This window comes from Rattus norvegicus, chromosome 9, assembly GCF_021556685.1.
Source record: "Rattus norvegicus strain SHRSP/BbbUtx chromosome 9, alternate assembly SHRSP_T2T, whole genome shotgun sequence".
In the NCBI taxonomy this organism is placed as follows: domain Eukaryota; kingdom Metazoa; phylum Chordata; class Mammalia; order Rodentia; family Muridae; genus Rattus; species Rattus norvegicus.
In genome coordinates, this window is record NC_141542.1 from 129,465,567 (window position 1) to 129,484,433 (window position 18,867).

Below are 18,867 nucleotides of genomic sequence, written 5' to 3' on the forward strand. Positions count from 1 at the left end.
GAGTTCACTAGTCCCAAAGAGGTCAGAAAAGTCGATATGGGGAGTAAGGATAACGAAGGGTGGGGAGAAAGAGAGAAAGAGTAAGCAAGGCAAGGAAGGAGAGAAAAATGAAGTAATGGGGGGGCGGTGAGAGGGAAAGTTGAGAGAAGAGAGGGAAGGATGGAAAGGGGAAGGGGAGGGAGAGAGAATCGGAGAAACAGAAAGACATAGAGTACAAAATTTCTGGATGATATAGGAAGAGCTTCTGGGGAAGGGAAAACTCGGCCCCTGCGCTGGAAAGTTCAAGGTACAAGGTGGGGTATGCCAGACAGGCCCTGTTACAGGTGGGGACTGAGGAGTGCTGGAAGAACCTGGAGGCCCAGACAGCTTCCCTGTGTTAAATATATGACGGTCCACTGATTGTCGGGTCTGAATCCCAACAGGCACAAAGCAATACTCTTGTTTTCTCAAATCTCCCTTTAAGTGTTAATATCTTGGGCACCCTTCCACTTGTGGGACAGATTAATAACCCCACTGCAAGTTGAGTACCAGGGATTATGCAAGCTGTATACCTTGATTCCAGGAAGCGGAAGGGAAAGAGACTACTGAATGTTGTGAGCTGAGTGCAGGTTGAAGTGAGGACCAGGTGAGCACAGGGTCACCGCCCAGGAAAGGGAGGAGCAAGCGGCTGGGCAGTGGTAGTTGGCGAGGTGGGTCCTTCCTGGGGCTGGGCGGGGAGACAGATGAGCACGCTATTGGAGGACAGGCACAAGTGCTACTGAAATGCAAATTCCTGTAGATCTGGAAAAGGTCTGGCCCTGGGCTTGATGCTTGGGTCTGGAACTGTGTATCGTCACTGTACCTTCACCTCACTCTAACCCTCAAGGAAGTGCTCAAGTCACTCAAGAGGACTGGCCAATCATAGTCTTAACTGGACCTGCCAATCAGAAGAGAAGGCGGGCTTTTCCGGGTGCCTTGGTGTAGTATTCGCGCAGTAGCTAAGCCTTCTTAAATGGTCCTGGCTGCTGTGCTCTGTGTCCTGTGTTTGGATTCTGTGAGGCATGTTTAGGCAAGCTCCGAAGTTGCGACATGGTGAGCACAGGGTCACTGCACACAAAGGGGCAGGGGGGTGGGGGGCGGGCAGAAGGCAGGGGATGAGCAGTCGGAGGTGGTGTGGTGGGTCTTTCCTGGGGCTGAGTGGGAATCGGCGGCTACCCGTGAGATCTTAGCCACTCATTGGAGCCAGCGGCAGTTTCTGAATAACTTCCCTGTAGGGGCTGCAACTGTGCAGAGCATTTCGCTTGTGTATGGAAAGATCCTTGGCGTGATCCCAACCTCAGAAGCCTGGTTTTTACAGTTCTGTTCTTAGCTTTTAACATTAAGGTGTAAGATCCATTTGGAGTTATTTTGTTGAGGTTGTGGAAGGCATCTCATGTGCTGGGTAGCAATCCAATATCAAGCTGTAATGAAAGAGTAGAATTGATGATGTAAAGGATTTGCTAAAGTTTAGGAGATAGCAAGGCACACCATGTAGAATTTAGCTGAGAGAGGACTGCCTGCAAAACACCACGCGTGTAAGTAGTAACCTAACCAGGCCTGTTAGAGATTAGGATGCTAGGATACACAAGTTTGTTCACCAGGATTGTCCAGAAATATGGCACCAGACCCTGATTTGCAACCAGCCACTAGGCCCCTCTCCATATCAAAGAGCAGGCCTCTAACAAGCTGATCAATGGGGCATTACAGGATCACAGTCAACAGTAAGGCCTGGTGTGCCATAAAGGTTTAGTTTTCTTCTTGAGAAAAGCATAGTTCTGCCACATGGGCAAGATGACACCCGGTGATAACCATTAGAAAATGTAAAACAACGACAAACACGGTTTTATTGAGTGCTGGCCTGATCAAGCTACGTTTTCCCTCCTTTTCCTGAGGTCCCAGTGTTTGAGCGCCTTCTGAGACTCAGGGACATGCTTGGCAGAGCCAGTAACCATCTAGGGCCTAGTCCTTGGGAGCTTTCCCTGGAGCCCTGGGTATAGAGATAAAACAGCTCCCCTAAAACCAGGAATATGCTTGGGGCCAGGGCATTTGGGAGGGGTTGCTTAAGATTCTGAGAATACAAGTCTTGCCACCTTATGGGTTATGGGTCCCAAGGCCACTATAGGCTTGGTAAGGAATATTTTTGAAATACACTGAGTTCCTTGTTCAGCACTGTTTGATTAGACTTTTCCTGAGTGTTTCCCATTATATGATGTTTCGGCTAACTTCGTAGTTTAACATTTCTGCAGACTTCATAGATATCTCCTGTTTTTTTCCATTTCCCTCATGTAAACTGTATACAAGGTGACATTCTTGTTAAGCTTACTTAGTTTAAGACCCTCGCCCCCCACCCCCCAGCTTTTATACTTTCTCCCTTCTCCTTTTCCTATGTTTTTCTTCATCTGAGACCTTCCACTTAGGACACTGTCACTAACCTACTGTTTTAGGGCACTGGTGTACTTAAGAAACATCCCGGAAATGTTTGCTGTGTAAATGTCCTATCTAAGTGGTCAGACATGTATCCTCCAGTTTATATTTAAATTGTTCAAAACTTAACCTGTAACCTGAACCTAAAACAAACTTAAGGGTGACAGCATACTTGGAATGTAAAATCTACCTAGGCTAGATCCTCTTTTAGCATTTTAGACCCAGCTAACTGGATCTTTGCTGGTCTTTGCTACTTTGTGGTTTCTTTTTCCCCACTTTTAATACCCCTCCTCAGCCCCCTCCCCCCACCCCCATTTCACTCCCTAACACCAGATAGGAGAGAAACAAGGATGGAGGAGAAAAGGATCCTGAATATAGTTCCTTGTACTCCACCCACCAGCATGAGTCGAACAGTTTGCTGGGTGGAGTGAAGATGCAAAGCCAAGAGTTAGGTTTGAGTGGACTGCTGGGTAATACAGCTGCCTCGAGTTTGTTTTTCATAATTTTTATGCCCCACAGTGCCATAGAAAGCAAAGCCACAAGTTAACAAACAATTCTCCAAAATATGCACAGAATATCAGTTCTTATCCAGAGGCACCTCCCTGTTCCTTCCACCAAGGTTGATAGAACTGTCAGCCCCTCCAATCATTCCATGCCTCAGAAGGCTGATAAATTTGCCTACAGCCCCTGACCCACTTTGACTGCCTGGTTACATACAAAGAATAGGGTCAGTTGTAAGGCACAAACAAAGTAGCCAAGTGTGGGGAGCCGACTTGCCTGAGACCCCAACATTGAGCTAATTAGGACAGACAAAGAACATAGGAAAGCTCACCTAAAGGACAAGCTCAGTGGAGAAAACCTAAGGTTCTAGCTAAAGTGCGGATACCAATCTGGGGGTCAGCATTGCTCAGTAACAAGGCTTTCCAGGAGCGCTGACACAAATCTGGTGGTCCAACAGGTTTGCCAAGTGGAGGCTCCTGACCTTTTGTTGGGAGCTAGCTCTAAATAGACCTTTGCAAAAGAACCAGCTTCCTATAGACTCCTACAGACCCAGAGCTCTGACATTTTGCTGAGAGCCATTTTCCTCCAGACTCACAGATTGTGACTTTCTCCTAGGGCCCAACTTTCTACAAGACCTAGGCCAACATCCCGCAGGAGTGAGCCAACTATCCTGTTGCAGGATGGGACAGCCAAGGAAGAAAAAAGGTGTACGTGTGCGAAACTGAAACTGATATGAAATAATGTCCAAAGCCATAGAAAGAGGACTTTAGGATACACTTTAGTGACACAGAATACATCCTTAGGGTCATGTAGACAAGATCTTTATAAGTATGACTTAATTGAGAAAACAAAAAAAAGTGAAAATAAAGCATGGTCCAGAATTGGACAATGAATCTGGATGTGACACAGGGTTGTGTCTTAGCAGTAAACTCTGATCGCAGTAGGTTGGGATTTTCCATAGATAGCTACTAAAACTAGTTAAGACTGTGTTTCTATAGTTGATATAAGTTGTGCATATTTAATATATGTATTCTGATACATGTGGACATAATACCTACACTCAAGCAATCCCATTCTATGGAGTGTTGTATTGGAATCATGGCTCCACACCTGGCCAGTACGGTTCCACGTGAGACAGTTTCATTGGTGCTGGGAGGTGGGGGGGTGCACAAAGGAGGAAAAGAGAAAGAAGGGGCGAAGGTCAGGAGGGGTTGGCTTTTTATTTGGGCAGGCACATAACCTCTTGCAGGTGAGGGTAGGAGATGGAGTAGGAGGACACTGGGAATATATGACAACAGATGCACAGGACCCTGTCACCTCTGGGTGACGTCACTGCCTTCTCTGTGTTTGGAGACAACCTGCAACCATAAAGCCATTTCCTGATAACAGCACTTAAGTTATCAGAAAAATGACAGAATTGCTATGGATACCAGCAGTCTTCTCAGTATAGTTTCCATGCACTTGAAATTAGTTTTAAGAAGTACCAGAATGCTCATGTTCATTGCAGTTGTATTCATACTTGCCTAAATATGAAAATAACATCAATGCTCGTTTGTTGAGGACAAGCTAGGTGCCTCTAGGGGACCTTGGGCTAAAGGAATGGATAAAGGATTATGCACTTGTAAAGACTCTCACAGTCAGTGCTTTATTGGTCATAAAACAGCATGTAATTATAGCTTAAGCATTATTAACCCATTTCTTTCTCCCATATAATTTTAACCTTTTTTTTTTTTTTTTGGTTCTTTTTTCGGAGCTGGGGACCGAACCCTGGGCCTTGCACTTCCTAGGCAAGCGCTCTACCACTGAGCTAAATCTCCAACCATAATTTTAACCTTTAATGCACTCTTATTGTCAGATGGATCTGAGAGCTTGAACCATTTTGTCAAATTTGCAGGTAGCACTCGAAAATGAAGGGTGACCAAGCCAGCTCAGTCAGTCAACAGGGTCTCAAGGGAGGGAGTGAGGATTGAAAGGAAAAAGAAAATTAGACAAGATATAGCATGATTCTAGCCAGTGCTGAGGCTGAAGCGGGTCTATTTTTCCCAGTCTGCTTTTCTACCATTTTTAGTACAAGCAAATAATAAGGTCAATTCTAGGTCAAGGAACAAACAAGGCACAAATACCTGTGATCATTGTTTCTAAGGGCTCATCAGTTTAACAAGAGAAAAGGAATGTTACTAGCCCAAATGTAAATATTCTTACCTGAACCTACTTCCTAAGTCCTAGTCCAAGTCCAAGGTCAAATTCCTGCCAAATTCCTATAGAAGGGCAGAAAGCAGAGAATCTAGCTGAAACAATCTTCTTCAAAGCGTTTTTTCCCTTATGTTTATTTAGAACAGTATGTGGAGAAGAGAAATGAAATATCAAGCTTTCTGTAGCAAAAGTTGTTGTAGATGAGAAGCAAATGTGCTATTAGAGTATGCTGTAAAAATGCAGAAAGTGGCTTTATTTGAATGGCATGAGAGCCCTCTGCAAATGAGTCATACTGCATGAAGAAGTAAAAACGAGGTTAAGAAACAGATTGAAGGGGTTGGAGATTTAGCTCAGTGGTAGAGCACAAGGCCCTGGGTTCGGTCTCCAGCTCTGAAAACAAGAAAAGAAAAAAAAAGACACATATTTACTGTTTTGTTTGAGTTTAAATAGTAACGATAAATTACAGTTGAACAAACATGTAAAAGTCTTAGATGACTGACTCGGCTCTTTGTTTTCTCTGTTCTAAGTAACTTATCTTAGATGGTAATACTTTCATTTTTGCCTTGGAGAAAGCGTTTAAACATTTAATATTTTTATACATTGGTTTATTTAGGCTTAATGCATAATATAGTTAATGCAGCAATTTTGTACAACATCTCTTTTATTTCTATTTGAATAGATATTCAAACTTTAGTTTTTCTTAAAAACAATTATGAGTATTGCTTTGGAATGAAATGAAAAGCATTGTAATTCCACATTCCTAACTAGTGAAAGCTAACACAAGAAAGTGACTGCTTTTGTTTCCTGCGTGATATATATTTCACATTGCTGAGAACAAAACTTCTGATTTCACATATAGAATGGGCCCAAGATGAGCTTGTCATGAATTCCTGTGTTGCAGAGTATTTGATCGCATTATGAACCCAGAGACTGTCCAATTTACTGGCGAGGTCAAGGGTGTGGGGTGGGGAGCTGTTTCTAACTGGTATGGCTCAGCCCTTAGTACACACCTTTGCTCTCAAATGATGATGAAGGTAAACATAGTTTTAGAAGGAAGCACTCATGTTCGTAAGTAATATATAATTGGGTGGGTGAAAAAATGATGAATCAGGTTAAGATCTGACAGAATAGGATATACCCAACTCTCAAGAGAAGAGGGAAAAGAGGCAATATAAGAGGAAGCAGCGGGGTTGGGGATTTAGCTCAGTGGTAGATCACTTGCCTAGCAATCAAAAGGCCCTGGGTTTGGTCCCCAGCTCCTGGGGGGGGGGGGGGGCAGAGAAAAGAAAGAAGGAAAAGTAAAGAGGAAGCAGCACAGAGGGTAAGAGGAGGGGGCAGTTTTACCTGGAGAATTTTACAGAGACAGGCAGGCTAAAGACAGAAAAAGAGAAAATGAGCAAGAGAATGAGAAGAGAGCAGTTTACTAGAGTCCCTTTGAGGCCAAGCACAGCAATTCAGTCAGAAGTGAAAGACTCAATTTGAATTGGTTAGCATGAAGAGTTTGAGCTAGAAGAGCAGAGTTGACCAGCCAGAGTTCAAAAGGAAGAAGAAAGGGTGATTTTATTTAACAGTTAAGTCTCAGATGCCCAAAACACTCAAGTGCCCAACTCTCCTGAGCCGCCTCAGTGTTTGCCCCCTGCTGAGCCTTGCTGATGCATGTGGAAGCTTTAGTTCCTAACAAAGGAACATCTTGATCTTTCTGTTTGGCACCTGGGCAGTAACACCCAGTTCCTGATTTTTGTTCCTGTTTTTGTCCTGAGGGCATAACCTATTTTTCCACTGTGCTTCCAGGAATTCTCCACCCAGTGAACTTGGGGTGTATATTCGGTGAACCTCAGTAAAGTTGTTGTATTTTCTTAGCACAAATGACCCCAGTCTGTGTCTTTTGTCAAATACCCCAGGCCTATGCCCCCTCATTCTAGACCTAGATCAGATTGTACAGAAGCTATAAGCTTCCATGACTAGGCCTAGATTATCAGAAGCAGGAAGTAACCCTTCCAGGTATTTTTACATTCCTATGTGATAGTCACTGTCTACAAAAATAGAGCAAGTACTGTAGGTATCACAATCTTGCTGCCCCTATCTTTAAGATTATTCTTTTCTTTTGTTTTCTTTTTTTTTTTTTTTTTTGGTTTTAATTCTTTTTTTTCCGGAGCTGGGGACTGAACCCGGGGCCTGGCGCTTGCTAGGCAAGTGCTCTACCACTGAGCTAAATCGCCAACCCACGATTTTGCTTTTCTTTGTTCACTATAGCGTTCCTTCTTTGCATTTTCATTTAAGCAATATTGAATTAAGTTTTTAAATGAGGGTAGATTCTCATATAATATATCCTGACCACTGTTTCCCCAACCTGCACTCCCAACTACCCCCCACTTCTATCCTTTCCCCAAGATCCACCCCCCCACACCCATTTCCTCTTCAAAAAGGAGCTGACCTACCAGACAAAACAAGATAGAAAAAGACAAGGTGAAAGCCTTCATATTGGACAAGGCAATCTGATAGGAAAAATCTCAAGATCAAGCCAAAGAATCAGAGTTACACCTGCTTCCACTGTTAGGAGTCCCGCAAAGACAACAAGCTAACAGCCATAATGTATCAGCAGAGGACCTGGCATAGACCCATGCTGTCTCTATGCTTGCCATTTAAGTTTCTGTAAGATTCCTAGAAATCCAGTCAGTTTTAGTCATGGGTTCCCTCTCATGTCAAGGGTCTCAAGTTAAACCAAACATTGGTTGGCCACTCAAACACGTTTGTTACCATCATGCCCCAGCACATCTTAGGAAGGACCAATTGTAGGTGTGTGTGGGTGTTGGGCGCAGAGGGGGTGTTTCCAGGTTTCTCTTTCTTCTTTTTAGCCTGTAGAGTACCTTCTCTCCTCAAGGAGACTAGAACACAGGGGGGAAGGCTCCAAGCCTGCACTCGCTTGACCTCTGCATTCAGTGAACTGTGTGGAATTTGTCCTTAATGATCAGGCCATGCTGTCAGTTATCTGAGAGCAAAGTTTGTCCTTGCATCAGCAAGGACTGTTGAAGGATCTCAAGGGACCTCCTTGGCCAACAGCTCAACCAAATGTAACTTATTAGCAACATCGAAGCCCTGTCTGGTTTCAAAGTATGCTCAGTCCAGACTCCATATCCTCCATTACTAGGAGTTTCATTAGGGTCACTCTGGTCATCCAGGAAGTTGTCATTGTACTGGATATCTATATTAACTCCCAAATAACCCCTAATTCCAGCTGTTTCTTCCTGCATTGTACTTTCCCCTGCATCCCCCTCAACTGATCCTCCCTACTCCTGTTCCCATCAAACTCTGGTCTACTCACAGAAATTATTCTCTTTCCCCTGTAGAAAGAGATCTGTGCTTCCTCCCTAGAGTCCACCTCTTTAACTAACCCTTCTGGGTTTGATTATTATTTACCTAATAGGTAATATCCACTTGTAAGTAAATGCATGCCATGTTTGTCATTCTGGGTGTGATTTCTTTAGTTGCATTTACTTGCCTGTAGATTCATGATGTCATCTTTTAAAACAGCTGAGTGATAAATGCACCACATTTTTTGTTTACCCTGTAAGGCTCAAAGTGAGTCTTAACTACCAGGAGATCCCCCAAGTGAGGCATGAGAATGGAGTTTAATGCAAAGGCAAGAGTTTATTTTCGGGAGTGTCGGGGTCAACCTTCAATCAGCCCCTCGTAGCAAGGACTGGAAGGTGACCCCAGTGGCTGTGACAAGCAGTTTTTATACTTTCAGAGGTACAGGTTACATTAGCAGGTTTATAGTTCACACTTACATGGCATGCCTTTGAGCTCTTATCTGGGACCAGAGGGTCAGGCTACTATCAGTACATTCTGCAGGATTTTCAAGAATGTCCCTGCTCCTCCCAAGAACTGTGGGTGGAGAATGGAACTTGTCCTAGCCTTGACCTGAGGCCTGAAGCTGGGTCGTGCCCTAATCTTCACCAGAGGCAGTTGATGTAAAGCTGGCAAAAGCCCTTAGGGTCCCCATAACCTACCTACTTTCCACCAGGCCAAGCCTCCTGACAGCTCTTAGGCTTCAGTAAGAACTAGGGTCCTTCAACCCATTCTTCAGTTGAGGTACTTTTCCGTTGTTTCTAGGTTCTGGCAAGTGTGAATAAATATGCTATGAACATAGGTGAGCAAATGGCCTGGTGGTAGGGTGGAGCACCTGTTAGATAGATGCCCAAGAGCTTTATAGCTGTGATTTGAGATAGATGGATTCTCGGGGTTCTGAGGCACCAGGACTCTGAGGAAATGCTCATTTCCATAGTTGCAGTATTAGTTTGCACCCTAAAAGCATGGAGAGTTGTTACCCATTCTCCACATCCTTACCAGCATGACTTGTCAATGTATTGATCTTAGCCATTCTGACCTGTGTAAGATAGATTCTCCTTTTTTTGTTTGTTTTTTTTTTTTTTTCTTTTTTCTTCTTTTCAGATCTGGGGACCGAACCCAGGGCCTTGTGCTTGCTAGGCAAGCATTCTACCACTGAGCTAAATCCCCAATCCTGTAAGATAGATTCTCAAAGTAGTTTTGATTTGCATTTCCTTGATGGCTGAGATGATAATGATTTCTTTAAGTATTTCTCAGCTTTTTGAGATTCCTCTGTTGAGAATTCTCTGTATAGATTTATGCACCCCCTTTTTTTAAAGAGTTATTTATTTAAAGTGAGTGAGTACACTGTAGCTGTCTTCAGACATGCCAAAAGAGGGCATCAGATCCCATTATAGATGGTTGTGAGCCAACATGTGGTTGCTGGGAATTGAACTCAGGACCTCTGGAAGAGCAGTCAGTCCTCTTAACCGCTGAGCCATCTCTCTAGCTCCTATACCCCATTTTTTAATTGAATCTTTTGCTTTAGAAAGTCTGTTTTCTTCAGGTCTTTATGTATTTTATATATTAGGCCTCTATAAGATATGGATTTGTTTAAAAAAATACTTTCCCATTTCTTAGGCTGCCACTATGTCCAATTGACTGGGATTTTGCCACAGCTAATCCCCTTTATATATTTATTTTTTTATTTATTGGCAAAGATGAAAAACAGAATACACAGGATGAGAATTGGCCTGTAATTTCTTAAAATTGTTATTACAGTCTTGTAGTTCATGTTTAAAACACTTTCTGTCTGTCTTTCTGTCTCCTTTTATTTTTGGTACCATTTATGTTGTGTGATTCTATTCATTATAATCTAATTATATTGTTTCTCTGGAAAATGAAAGACCTTCACCTACAATTTTCTCTTCTGAAAATTTACTATGTCATGAGTTTCTTGATGTTTTGATAGTCTGGGAAACTGTTTTAGTGTCCTCTTCTGAAGGCTTGCCTCTCCTCATTTCTTGGCAAATCTGTGTTTTCTAGTTGTTGCAATCATCAATTTTTGGGTTTTGTGTGTGTGTGTGTGTGTGTGTGTGTGTGTGTGTGTGTGTGTGTGTGTGTGTGGTTTGTTTGTTTGTTTGTTTTTGCTACTTAAATGATTGATATTGTTAACACATTTGATTTGGGTTTTTTAAACTTTCTGATATATCATTGCCTTTTTGTCCTAGTCAGCTGCAGTTGTGAACATTTTAGAGCCTACAATCATCTGAGGGTCTCTCTTGAGGGCATGCCCTCATCAAAATGTCTGGATGCTGTATCAGTGAGAGATTGTGTTGTGATGATTGACGTGGGAAGGCTCTACACTGAGTGTGGCAGGATCCCTGAGCAAGTGGGCCTGGGCTGGGTAAGAGAGCTGGGTAAGTATGAGACAGTGACCAAGAAGGAAACTAAGATTTGTTCATGGTTTTTGCCTTTTCTTGAAGCTTGAGTTTCTATCCTAACCTCCAGGACTGATGGTTGTCATGTGACTGGACCAAACAAGTGAACCTGTTTATTTGCTGAGATGCTTTTGGTTAGAGAATTGAATCAAAGTAGGAGAGTGTAGAGGGCCGCAATAACATGCGCCACCACTAGATGGCGCTGGCTTCCACTGTGCCCCACGTGGAAGGCCGAGTCAGTCAAGATGGCGCCAGCCTTCGCTGCGCCAGCTGGCCCCCCTATCAGGAAGTTAACTGCGCATGTGCAAGAGTGCCTTCCTGCCAGGTCTTTGCCCATTCCGGGGCGTGCCTGATGAGATCATGAGTAAACAACCAATCAGGCGTGGATGCGTGCCCGAGGGTTAAATAGGCGCGCCTGGCTGGCGCGCGGGGCTTCTCCATGAGATAGGAATAAAGTATCACTCATAGCAAGAATTTCTATGTCTCGCGTGCTTCTTGCCGGCGGAAAGTCGCGCGCGGGACAGGAGAGTAGCAAGTTAGAACAAAAAAAGAAAAGGTTATTTTGTTGCTGGACAGAAACTAGAGAAACTAGAAATGTTCTCCTTCGGAGGAACCTGGTAAATATCAGGGCTTGAGATGGCAAACAGCATAGAAAGCTGTATTCAGAGCTTAGTCGTCTGTTGTTGTAGCACCTGGAAGACTGGAGTCATGCAAGTAATGCAGTCAGAAGTTGAGGTCATAGGATTTCAGTGGAAAATAGACTCCATGAAAAATTTAGCTAGAGGTCATATATGTGGTATTTTGACCCCAAATCTTTCTTATTCCACCCATGCTCTGAGAAATTGAGTAAGGCAGAATTAAAAAACAATTAGCTATATTTCTTAGGTGAAATATTGAATCTGTTAGATGATTATCACTAGTAACTCATTCTGGACTACAGAAAAAAAAACAACAAGTTGAACAGAAATAAATACAAAGTCTGTGGTTTGTAGAGAAAAGCAGCCCTGGGAAGTTACATATGGCAGCCAAATGCTGAGACAGAGGCATGAATTTTCAGAGAGATTATCACCATTAAAGAGAAGGTCTTTGCTCAGGATTGGAAGCCTAAGAAGGTGGATTAAGGGAATCAGTCCCTCCTGATAAGCCTTCAGTTAATGGGAGGGGGAGTTGGCAAAGTCATTCCTAGACCCAGGAAAGAACTTCATATAAAACCTGCTACTACTGGTCCAAGTGTGGCACCAAGTTCTGGAAATAAGAAAGATGGAAAATGTAAGGTTATTGCTTCTTCCCCCGTGGTTTCAGTTCAGCACTGTTCCAGCCATCTGTGTTTGGCAGAGTGAGATCCCCAGTGAGGGAGGACACTGTGAGAGTGCATGGGATGAATCTGAGGATGAAGCCTGAGTTGCATTTGAGACCACAAGACATAGAGATGCCTAAGTTATGAGACACCTGTCATGGAGAGCTGCATATAGGGAGTTCAAGGATCTAAACAGAGAAATGTATGAGAAGTTGCAGGGATAGGGCCATCTAAACCTTGTGAATCTGAGGCTCCTTGTGTCTGAGATAGAGCTGCAGGATTTGGTGTTTGTCCTGCTGGATTACTTGCTTTGGTCCAATCTTCCCTCACTATGTACACATTCCTCTCTATTGGAATTGGAAGGGGTATTCTGTGCCTTTGTATGTTGGAAAGATGTAACTTGCTTTCTGATTTTACAAGATGTGGCAATCAAGAGTGTCAGAAGTGATTTGGGGCATTTGAAGAGTGTATGGGCTGCTGCAGGCTATTAGGGTCATTGGAAGCTCCTGATTAGCTGCCTGTGAGGGATGGTTTTCTTAGAATTGACTTGTTTGGACTTTTCCAGTTCTGGGAAACAGAAACTTAGGTGTAGTTTCCCAACCTGTCAGTTTACAACCTGTCATGCAGGAGTCAGCCTTGCTCTGGCCAATTCAGTTCTCTCAATAGAAGCTGTTGTAGGAGGAAGCTTTCTAGATGATTAGTTATTGGGGATGACATTTGGGTGTCTATAGACTCAACCCATTTGCTGTGTGTGGTGTGTGTGTGTGTGTGTGTGTGTGTGTGTGTGTGTGTGTGTGTGTGTGTATTATGTAGTGATTGTACCTGATTAGTCAGCTTCCTTCACGTGTTGTCTTCCCTTCAGCATTATAGACTCTAACCCTAAATCACATAAGATGCAGTTGAAGCAATTGCTATTCAGTGCTAAGGTATTTTGCAAGCCTGTTTTTTTTTTTATAATTTTAATTTTGTTTTTGTTTTTGAGGACAAAGTTTCTTTATGTAGCCCTCGCTGTCCTGAAAGTAGGTGTGTAGACATTGGGCCTCAACCATAAATGGTCCACCTGCCTGTGGCTCCAGAGTGCCAGGATTCAGTGTGAGCCAACATGCCCAGCTTTCTCTCTGTTTGTTTGTTTGTTTGTTTGTTCGTTTTTATATTATTGGCTGATGGGTTGGACTGTGAGTTTTGGCACATGTCAAGCATACGCTGCTGTGTTGATCTTCATCCACGTTATGAATTTTGAAATTTGACAGAGAGCATATTCTGTTTCTCAGGATGGCATGTATTCATGACATTCATACTGCCTGGCTATATTGCCATGAATATGTATATTTTGCCTGTATGAATGAATATGCACATCATGTATGCCTAATCCCCATAGTAGTCAGAAAATGGCTTCAGAATTCCTGAACTTGCAGTAATCAATAGTTGTGAAGCTCCCTTCTAACTACTGGCAATTGAGGCCAATTATTTTAAAGACCAGCAAGAGCTCTTCATTGCTGAACCAGCTCCTGTCCTATGTTGCTTATTTAGGATCAACATTTACATTGCCAATATTTTCAACTATCTATTTGTATCTGTTTAAACATTCATTCCCTTTTAGTAAGATCTCATTACTGTTACAGTTTAAACTGGGCCACCTCAAGATTCTGGAAGAAGAATACAGAACTGCAGTGAATGTAATTCTTTGTAGGAACTCTAGTAAAAACCTCTGAGTCGGGCTGGAGAAATGGCTCAGCGGTTAAGAGTTCCGACTGCTCTTCCAGAGGTCCTGAGTTCAATTCCCAGCAACCACATGGTAGCTCACAACCATCTGTAATGAGGTCTGGTGTGTCTGAAGACAGCTACAGTGTACTCGTATACATTAAATAAATCTTTAAAAAAAAAAAAAAAAAAGGGCTGGAGAGATGGCTCAGCGGTTAAGAGCACCCGACTGCTCTTCCAGAGGTCATGAGTTCAATTCCCAGCAACCACATGGTGGCTCACAACCATCTGTAAAGAGATCTGATGCCCTCTTCTGGTGTATCTGAAGACAGCTACAGTGTACTTATATATACTAAATAAATAAATCTTTAAAAAAAAAACAAAAACAAAAAACAAAAAAACCTGAGTCCTTTCTATCTTTTTTGTTTGTTTGATTGATTTTTCATAGGAGACACAGGGTCTTAATATGTACCTTTGGTTGTCCTGGATAGACCTCAGATATACCTGCCTCTGCCTCCTGAGTGCTTGGTTTAAAGACATGAGCCTATTTGCCCACTTGATATTTTTTGCAGTTAGTAATTGTTCATACAGTTTCTCTGTGTGCTCGGTACTACACCTCCCTCTCTCTCTCTCTCTCTCTCTCTCTCTCTCTCTCTCTCTCTCCCCCATTAATTAACATTTCTCTTGCAAGGCTATATCCTACTCAATGAGCAAAGAAATGACAGAGGTGAACCTTATTACTCAGTTTTCTTCTAAGATGATTTGGTAATTAACATTAGAACATCTGGGTCAAGAAATAAGTGGGGGAAATATCAGAAACATACATTTACAGTGATATCTGTATCACGGTTTCTGTTGTACTAATGTATGGGATATTTCAGGATGCATTGACCTATGATGATGTACATGTGAACTTCACTCGAGAAGAATGGGCTTTGCTGGATCCTTCACAGAAGAGTCTCTACAAAGATGTGATGCAGGAGACCTACAGGAATCTCACTGCTATAGGTAAGACAGTGAATTTTCTTTCAGTTTTTAAAATAAGGAAACAAAAGTTCCTTTGTTACTGTTGCTTTTCTGTAACTTCAATTGAGAATAAAGAAGAATGAGGTGAAAAGATCAGGTTCACTGAAGATAGTAACTTAAGTGTTGCCTAATTTCCAATAATCATACATTTTCTGGCATTATATTTTAGGTTACAATTGGGAAGACCATACTATTGAAGAACATTGTCAAAATTTCAGAAGACATGGAAGGTAATTTTCATGTGCAAGTTGGTATGAACATGCCTCATGCCTCTGAAGAAATGTTAGTACGTCCTAGAACTTTTAAAGAAAAGCAACAGTGGTAAAAAAAAAAAAAAAAAGCACTTCTTTAAGTGTATTGATTATTAAATTCTCACAAATCCATGTACCTCAATGTCAGGTGTCTGATTTGTGTTTTGCAAGGCCTTCCTCTAAGAAAGAAGACAAAGAAACAATGTCTTAGCCTTACCATTTGAATCATAGCCACATTACAGCTACTCTGTAAACCTGCCAATCTGTCTAGTCTCATAACACACACACACACACACACACACGTACACATACACACACAGAGTAGGTGATAAGTTCATGTTTCTAATAGGCAAATATATCATCATAGTAAAACTGATTACTCATATACTAACATTGTTAAGTTTAAGTGAGAGGGACAGTTCATGAGAGTCAAGAATGTTGTTGTAGAGAAACCTTTATTCTTATGCCATATGACTATGATGAACAAAAAGTCAAACTGTGTGAATGCAATGTGGAACCATTTCATTTGTAATTTTAACAGGTATATCCTGTGTCACAATGCATACAAGCCATGTGAGCACAAGGATATTGAAAGAAGCAATGTCCCCCCACAGAACAATTAGGATATATGTAGCAGTCCACATTTGAGCAGACTTTCTCAGTGTGATACAAGTTTATAATTAGTTGGTTTCCCAACTTCGTTGGGAATATATCCATAAAGTCACATAGCAGAAAATCCCTATGAATACTAGGATTGTGGAAATCCCTTTCTGTTTGCCCAGATTCACTTGGCCATTGTGTTATGCTAATGTAATGTATTTGACAATAAAGGAAAACATATGAATGTACACAATGTGGTAAAGCTCTGAGCTCTTCCATTTCTCTTCAAATATATGAGAAATCTCATAGAGCGAAAGGATGTTACAAATGTGAGTCATGTAATAACACTTTTACCAACCCATAGTGAATGGGAAACCATGAGTGTAAACAAACTGATACACCCTTAAGATGTGATTCTTCTTTACAATTAGACCAAATTATAAAATTAATTTCCACAGGTAAAAAGATTCATTAGTTTAGTGAATGTGGTAAAGCCTTCACATGTGCCAACTATCTATCTTTGCAGGCATGAAAGATGTCATACTGGAGAGAAACCCTCTGAAAATACTCAGTGTGGTAAAGCCTTTGCACAACAGAGTCATCTCCAAAGACATAAAAGCACACATACTGGAGAGAAACTCTATGAATGTAAGCCACGTGATAAAGCCTTTACAAACGATTCTCAGCTTCAAACTCTTGAAAGAATTCATGCTGGAGAAAAACCCTACAAATGCAATCAATGTGGTAAAGCCTTTGCACGACTCAGTCATCTCAAAACGCATGGAATAACACACACTGGAGAGAAACCTTACGAATGTGATCAATGTGGTAAAGCCTTTGCATTTCATAGTTATCTCCAAGTACATAAAAGAATACATACTGGAGAGGAGCACTATGAATGTGATCAATGTGGTAAAGCCTTTGCATCTCATAGTTATCTCCAAGTTCATAAAAGAATACATACTGGAGAGAAGCCCTGTGTATGTGATCGGTGTGGTAAAGCCTTTGCATATCATAGTTATCTCCAAGTACATAAAAGAATACATACTGGAGAGAAGCCGTATGTATGTGATCAATGTGGTAAAGCCTTTGCATCTCATAGTTATCTCCAAGTACATAAAAGAATACATACTGGAGAGAAGCCCTATGTATGTGATCAATGTGGTAAAGCCTTTGCACTACTCAGTCATCTCAAAACGCATGGAATAACACATACTGGAGAGAAACCTTATGAATGTGATCAATGTGGTAAAGCCTTTACATCTCATAGTTATCTCCAAGTACATAAAAGAATACATACTGGAGAGAAGCTCTATGAATGTGATCAATGTGGTAAAGCCTTTGCATCTCATAGTTATCTCCAAGTACATAAAAGAATACATACTGGAGAGAAGCTCTATGAATGTGATCAATGTGGTAAAGCCTTTACATCTCATAGTTATCTCCAAGTACATAAAAGAATACATACTGGAGAGAAGCTCAATGAATGTGATCAATGTGGTAAAGCCTTTGCATCTCATAGTTATCTCCAAGTACATAAAAGAATACATACTGGCGAGAAGCCCTATGTATGTGATCAATGTGGTAAAGCCTTTGTAGATCAGAATCTCCTTAAAAGACATGAAAGAATTCATACTGGAGAGAAACCGTACGAATGTAATGAATGTGGTAAAGCCTTTGCAGGTTACCGTAATTTTCGAATGCATAAAATGATGCATGCTGGAGAAAGACCCTACAAATGTAATCAATGTGGTAAAGCCTTTGCACAACACAGTCATCTCAAAAGCCATGGAATAACACATACTGGAGAGAAACCTTACAAGTGTGATCAATGTGGTAAAGCCTTTACATCTCATAGTTATCTCCAAGTACATAAAAGAATACATGCTGGAGAGAAGCTCTATGAATGTGATCAATGTGGTAAAGCCTTTGCATCTCATAGTTATCTCCAAGTACATAAAAGAATACATACTGGAGAAAAGCTCAATGAATGTGATCAATGTGGTAAAGCCTTTACATCTCATAGTTATCTCCAAGTACATAAAAGAATACATACTGGAGAGAAGCTCTATGAATGTGATCAATGTGGTAAAGCCTTTGCATCTCATAGTTATCTCCAAGTACATAAAAGAATACATACTGGAGAGAAGCCCTGTGAATGTAATCGATGTGGTAAAGCCTTTGTATGTCAGAATCTCCTTAAAAGACATGAAAGAATTCATACTGGAGAGAAACCTTATGAATGTAATGAATGTGGTAAAGCCTTTGCACGTTACCATAATTTTCGAATGCATAAAATGATGCATGCTGGAGAAAAACCCTACAAGTGTAATCAATGTGGTAAAGCCTTTGCACAACACAGTCATCTCAAAAGGCATGGAATAACACATACTGGAGAGAAACCATACAAGTGTGATCAATGTGGTAAAGCCTTTACATCTCATAGTTATCTCCAAGTACATAAAAGAATACATACTGGAGAGAAACCTTACAAATGTAATGAATGTGGTAAGGCCTTTGTAGGTCAGAATGATCTCAAAAAACATAAAAGAACACATACTGGAGAGAAACCTTACAAATGTAATGAATGTGGTAAGGCCTTTGTAGGTCAGAATGTTCTTAAAAATCATAAAAGAACACATACTGGAGAGAAACCTTACAAATGTAATTAATGTGGTAAAGCCTTTTCACAATCAAGCCAACTCCAACTACATAAAAGAACACATACATACTAAAGAGTAACCCTATGAATGTAAGCAATGTAGTAAAGCCTTTACTGTGATCTTCAAAGGTATGGTGGTTAAAATATACTTGGCCCATGGCAAGTGGCAGTGTTAGGAGGTATGGCCTTTTTGGAGTAGATGTGGCCTTTGAGGAAGTATGTCACTGTGGAGGGGGGATGGGCTTTGAGACCCCATGCTTAAACTCTACCCAGGGCAGAAGAGTCTTCTGGCTGCCTTCTGATCAAGATGTAGAACTCTCTCCTCCAGCACCATGTCTGCTCGGACACTGACATTCCTTCCACCTTGATAATAGACTGAACCTCTGAATCTGTATACCTCCCCTCCCCCCAATTAAATGTCCTTTC

At 41.6% G+C, this 18,867-nt stretch overlaps 1 protein-coding gene across 1 annotated transcript; it reads left to right on the forward strand.

Annotated features, from left to right (window-relative positions):
* Positions 1 to 947: 947 nt before the first annotated feature.
* Positions 948 to 18,867, forward strand: Zfp120l4 (zinc finger protein 120 like 4). Its single transcript, NM_001429120.1, is given in 4 exon segments — positions 948 to 1,071; positions 14,784 to 14,910; positions 15,098 to 15,158; positions 16,306 to 18,867. Coding segments are annotated over 4 exon segments (2,337 nt in total). The 5' UTR covers positions 948 to 1,068; the 3' UTR covers positions 18,452 to 18,867.